Raw genomic sequence first — 6032 nt, 5'->3', positions numbered from 1 at the left:
AATGAAAGAAATTGAAAGACTAAAAGCATGAGGAGAATTTTAGATTGTTTAGTTGGTGGCGCCGTAATTTCTGTTTCTACGTAATTCACCAAGAAAGCAGGTGAGAATTTCATGTTCAGACGTAAACATAATAAATCTACATTGTAAATTGTAATGTGAGTGTTCTAAAAAGCATTCATTGATTGCAAATACACGAGACGGGATAAAGACAGCATTAAACTTCATAAAGACGTCAATTTTGATTTACTCCATTTTTTACGATTAGAGTTGCAGACGTTTTTCAAAATTGTTAAAATATTCTATGATAGCAGAGTTGTTAACCCCAACTCTTATAAGTAAACAGGAAAATCAAAATAAAAAAAATCTTGAACACAATCCTGAGAAACTCGAAACTTAATTAAATGAATCAAAAATATATAATATCTCAAGAACTGGACAACATGGGAAGCACACCTGATCGAAGAAAAAAAAAACGAATTCAATATTAAAAAATCAATAAATTTGAAGTTACATCTTCTAATAAAGGATCAAATCGCTGGAATTAATCTCGTTAGTCAATTTTTTTCATCTCGAGACATTAACCTTGGCCTTGATGACCTTGGCAATCAAATTTATCAAGCGTCTTCGACACCGAAACTCCACGCCAGCTCCACAGTGTGAAGAAACCCAGACAAAACAATGGAAACTGGAACAATAGAAAATGCGTGGCGCCTAATCCCCGAGCAAACAACTTTTACTTTCATCAAAGCCCAACGTCCAGAAGCTCCATCTATCGGCAGGGGCGAGTACTTCGAAGGTCGCAGACAAAGTACCAACCCCGGAGGATCGTTCGATTGTAATTTTGTGGATTTGAGCTTTTGCAAGAAGCGGTGCTGTGGTGGAGCTTTTGGTGCTGTTTATGGAAGTCTGTACGCCGCCTCGCTCCTCGTCTGTGTGACAGCTTCCGGTCCTGCAAGAAGAAGCAGCAGCCTCACGCCGCTTGTCGGCGGCACGCGCTCAACCCCACGCGCATTTACCCTGCGCAGAGTGGGGAAGCTCGGTACTAGCTACAAAGAGCTTGTCCATCGGAAGCGCGACGCATACCGGGAGTAGCTTTCGTAGCGTTAACCCAGTGCTTTCTAGTGCGCGTCCATGGCAGTCGTCCAGACCCCATTCGCCATGACCCTCGGCCAGCAAAACAAGATGTACAACGTGATCCAACACTCGCCGCAACAGTCTATCATTGTCTCAGGAGCCATCACGCAGCCGACGAAGACGGTCATTCAGACTAAAAGACCGCTGGCGCCGGCGCCAGAACGTGGTTCCGTCTTAGTCACCAACAACTCGGATTTGAGATGTAAGAGGAAGATCCAGTTCATGCCCTATGGAGGGCCCCAGCAGCAACCGGCATCGGTGGCGAGGCGGAACGCGCGCGAAAGAAACAGAGTGAAACAAGTCAATAACGGCTTCGCCACACTCCGCCAACATATCCCGGCAAGTGTGGCGGCAGCATTCGCACCACAAGGACCTTCCACGGGAAGAGGCGCCTCGAAGAAGCTCAGCAAGGTGGAAACACTTCGACTCGCGGTGGAGTACATCAGGAGCTTGAAACAGATGATCGAAGAACACGAAGGCGACGGAACTGGAGGAGTCGGTGACGGAAGCCTCCAAGACAACAGATATTACACCAACAGTCCGGATCAGTATCAATACCCGATCTTACTGCAGACCCCCACGTGCTCAGAAGCATCGTCACCCTCACCTTCCCACAGTTCTGAAAGCTCGTTTTCGGCGTCTTCAGGTTACACCAACACTATTTACCACCAGGAGAACTTTGAGAATTACGAGCCCAAAAGTCCAGAGGATGAGGAGCTCCTCGACGCCATCTTCTCCTGGCAACAAAACGAATAAGGTAGGTTTGTCGTCTGTTGTATCATTGAAATCACCGCAGGTAGTCGCGATTTTTGCCACAAGTACGAGTTTCCGGAGGTCGTATTATCGCGATTTGATAAGAACGAAACCTGCTTTTACCTGTCGGTCCCCTTCTTGGTTTCCTCTTTTGATTTCTTACCCTCACGGGATGAAAAGAGTCGCGACCGTGAGGGGTCCATTCAAAAACACAATAGTGTCTGCGAAATTGCCGGTGGTAGAAAAAATCGTGTGTGTATAGAAAAGAACCTGAAAATTTTCACCGTCTTAACGGTTTCTTTTTCTGTTACAGATAGCCAGTTCTACATGGACCCAGTGCCTTCAGGAGTGATATTTTCTCTCTTTATACAAGTTTTTTATCATAGTTTATTATTGTTCTAGTCATTGTTTGTACATATTGTAAATAGCGTTACTTTACGTTAGGGTTAGTTGAGACATTCCCAGTCGTTGCAATACACAAAAAGCGACTTTTCGTACTGAGCCCAGTTGTTAGTTAAGTTTAACAGTGTAAGCCAACGTTCCATGACTTAAGCTAAGTTATTATTAATTTAAGTATTTTTGATACTACTTTTTTACACTGTACTGAACGAATAAAACGATCGAGTTCTAGAACCGTTGTTTTTCTATGTCGGAAAAAATCCAAGGTGTTGTGGCGCGTGCTGCTGCACCTGCCTCAAAAACACATGTCGATATGCTAATGTTATTACCACAAAAAATCCTTTTCCCCTCTCCAATATTTTCCTTTATAGCACTGTTTATCACTACCGGTAAAATATAGGTAAGCACGAAAGGGCTCTAGTCCCATTACAGACACTTTCTCTCCTCGAGCTTATTTACGCAGACTTACGCAGCCTCAGGCTCCGAAATTAATTACCATTGACAGCTATATCGAGTTCTTGGATTTTGCTTCTTATCTTAATTATGAATTTTTAAATTGGATAGTTGAAGAATGGACGATGGTACCTCAAGTTTCAGAGTAATAAAAATAATGAAATTTTTAATAAGGTAGCGGTTCTGGAAGCTGGACTTTCCTGAGCAGATGATACCGTGCATTTGCATAGCGGATTTTCGGAGCTTTCACGACTTTCCAGATTCAGCTGCTCGCGAATTTTTTATAGATAACGGGCTCGACAAACATTTAAATTCGCACTGTGTCACTTGGTGCCTTTATCTCACCAGTGGGACGATTTTTTCTAATAACTGCGCCGACTATAAATCACGCCTTTGCGAAAAATCCCGTCGATAAAGTCGTCGGCCTTCGAACAAATTGACGACATCGTTAATTGGACAGAAAGAGTGTATTATTTACGGCGGCCCTTCAAAAAGGGCGAAGGAATGTTTGAAAATACGCCGAGAATTCGTAAATTAGAACGAGTTTTTATCGGCGGCTTGTCGCTTGATTGCTAGTTAAAGTCTCCGATTTTGGGACGCGTGGTGGCGCGGTCTTAACGACAATCATTTTGTTTTGTTATGTTAAACGAACGGAAGCGGGACGAAGACGCCCATTTCCGAAGCGTGGCTTCGCGCGCCGGAATAGGAACATGATCTGATAATTTCGGGAATGAAAAAAGACGCTTTTGTTGAGGGTTTTCCTGTGGGCCGGCGGGACCAAAACGATATTTGTCTTTTTTTTCTTTGCGCGCCAATTTCTCGATTAGTAAATCGATTTGCATGCTCCACGTTTCGGCGCTTTTTCTTTGCCGGCGACGTCAGCGATCCGTGTGATCGTTTCTTGGATGTGAAGGGACGCGGAAAGAGTCTCAAGTATGCAAAGAACGGTTCGACTACCCTTAGACACACTTCGTTGCACTTTTCCAGTGATTTATCACAGACTCCGAGAGTGATAGATTCGGGACCGGTCTCTGGAGATAACGTCTCGAACTCTGGTTTTTTCGCCCTACGACATGACTCTCTTTCTCAGCGTGGTACAACTACTGAACGCAATTAATGTAATAGACACCTTGTGTGGTCGAAATTAGGTGTCGGAAAAATTTCATAGCGTGGCGATAAATTTTTAACAAGTGCCATTCGTCTGATGCAAGATATGCGAGGTTTATTAGACTTATAAATAATAACGGGCTGAAGACGCACAGATGTTGGATTTTAATCAACGAGATTAAATTTACAATGCTATGGCAATAAGTTCGAATAATGACGTTGTATTTTAGATAAGTTCGAGTTTCGTCACGTGGCGCGGTCCATCTGGAATCTGATTGATGTTTATTGGTTGAAAAATGTCCACCGATATTTCACCAGGAATAAGAGCAAACATTTCGAAATTTCCCACTCGTGGATTTTACCACCCACACTGATGCAGACATCAACTGTCCGGCAGCAATTGTCAACGATGACAATAACTATCAGTCGATCAATGGGATGTGCCAAAACAAGACCACTCTCCTGCAGAGAGTTTACCACACACACTCTTCGATTCGCCTCCCTCCGGCGACCTATAACTGCGCCATTACCAGAAACAGATAAAAAATAATAACCCAAGTCTATAAACCAACAGATCTAATCTGTGAGAAACAGTAGTTACAAGAAGTTTCGATAATTAAAACAAGGAATCGTCATTTTTACTGCGGTCACTTTTATATATTTCATATAATTTATACGTGGCCGTAAATTCACAGAGATTTACGCCGGTACTAATCTTAATATCGTCTACCAGTCAAAAATTTGTTAGGACTTTAATTACAAATCTTTACTAGCGATGAAATGTTTTACGAGCTGAACACGATTTATACCAAAGGCAGAAGAGGGCTGAAACCAGAAAAAATTGTCTCACAGACACAGGGAAGTCTGTACCCCGAAGATCCACCTAATTAATAGTCAGCGCCGAATTCGATTTCGGAATTTAATCGTAATTGAGCGTCCGCCCCCTTTAAACATAGTTATTGGTCTTTATTACTACAGTTATCCACCGTGACGAATGTAAAGTTACAAATTACAACATTCGACGTTAAAATCCAACCAAGGCAGTCCGAAATTGTGATCACGCCTTCTCCGACACCGTTTCTTTGCCCACAATGACATGAATGCGAGCAAATTTTCAATAGAAATGAAAATATCAATCAAAAGACGGTATTTAAAGACTCTTTAGTGGCGCACACAATGCCTAAGTGTATACAAATAGTGCCATAATGACCGAGGTAAACAGAAGTTTGCGGTGGGACCGGTCAGGCCACCGGCAGCGCAAAGAAGTGGAAGATTTCGTCCGAAATTGTAATTTTTTTCGATAAAGTTTCAGGTAGCCGCCGAGCGCTAAACAACAAGGAGATTAAAGATTTACCGCAGTTACCACTTAGATTACAGATAGACCGTGTCGGAATCAGAAATCGGAGTCTTCACAGATCGGTGGCCTGCGACTTTTATTATCATGGAGCGACGACGGAAGCTACAAAATAAACAGACGCGTGGTGGAGCGAGACCGACAAGGTCGCGTGTTGAAGAGGCGACAAGTCGTGCAGGAAATACCGCAAGAACGCGTGCCGGCCGAGGACGCCGACGACGAGCTAGAACACTTTTTTCGTCGCTTCATATTAGCGTGGCGTCAGAAAAACTCCTACGTGCGCACAAACTTGCCTTCCATGTTTAGGTACTGACCATGCAAACCTATAACTCTTCTAATTAAATTTAAAGGGCATGTCGACCTACATAGCCCACGCAGCGCAAAACAAACATCCATTGCAATCCGATCCACCTTCCATAACGCAGACGTTGTCGGTAAGTCTTCACGGATTTCAAACGTTACGTACGTGACGCAAACGCCACTACAATTTATTTACGTTTAACGAGACGCGGGTGAAGCCGTGATTAGCGATGGCTGGTTATTGTAATTGAAATCGTGGTTGAAAATTGGACGCGAGTCGGCTTCGGCGGTGGCTTCCGATAGACATCGGTAATTACACGTTACCGATGATGCAGACGGTGCGCCGCTGGGGAAGCAAGTTTTGAGCGAGACACGATGGGCTGAAGATGACCGAGAAGAGGAGCAAATGGCTCGAAACTTCTACAAACTTGCGTGCGGAGGTTGGAGCTTTTAGCTGGATTGGGGTAATTTTCGGAACGGGGTAATTTCGGGTTTGACAGTGACATTTTTGGGCAAAATAGAGCACTCTCGC

The 6032-nt window shown here is 43.7% G+C and overlaps 1 protein-coding gene across 1 annotated transcript; it reads left to right on the top strand.

Moving 5' to 3' along the window:
• The first annotated feature begins 1054 nt into the window (after window positions 1-1054).
• LOC148170252 (achaete-scute homolog 1a-like) lies at window positions 1055-2520 on the top strand. The gene is made up of 2 exons (XM_088043271.1): window positions 1055-1891; window positions 2201-2520. Exon 1 carries the CDS (start codon window positions 1132-1134, stop codon window positions 1888-1890), a length of 759 nt encoding a protein of 252 aa, XP_087899397.1. The 5' UTR covers window positions 1055-1131; the 3' UTR covers window position 1891; window positions 2201-2520.
• The last annotated feature ends 3512 nt before the right edge of the window (window positions 2521-6032 follow it).

This window comes from Gnatocerus cornutus, chromosome 8 (genome assembly GCF_029298725.1).
Source record: "Gnatocerus cornutus isolate USDA-ARS CGAHR chromosome 8, icGnaCorn1.1, whole genome shotgun sequence".
NCBI classification, from domain to species: Eukaryota; Metazoa; Arthropoda; class Insecta; order Coleoptera; family Tenebrionidae; genus Gnatocerus; species Gnatocerus cornutus.
Note: the sequence above shows the minus strand (reverse complement) of the source record. Positions and strands in the feature narration are given on the sequence as shown.

What these genes read in the sequence shown, in the direction of transcription:
- LOC148170252 (XM_088043271.1), top strand. Translation starts at nt 1,132, where the DNA reads ATGGCAGTCGTCCAGACCCCATTCGCCATGACCCTCGGCCAGCAAAAC.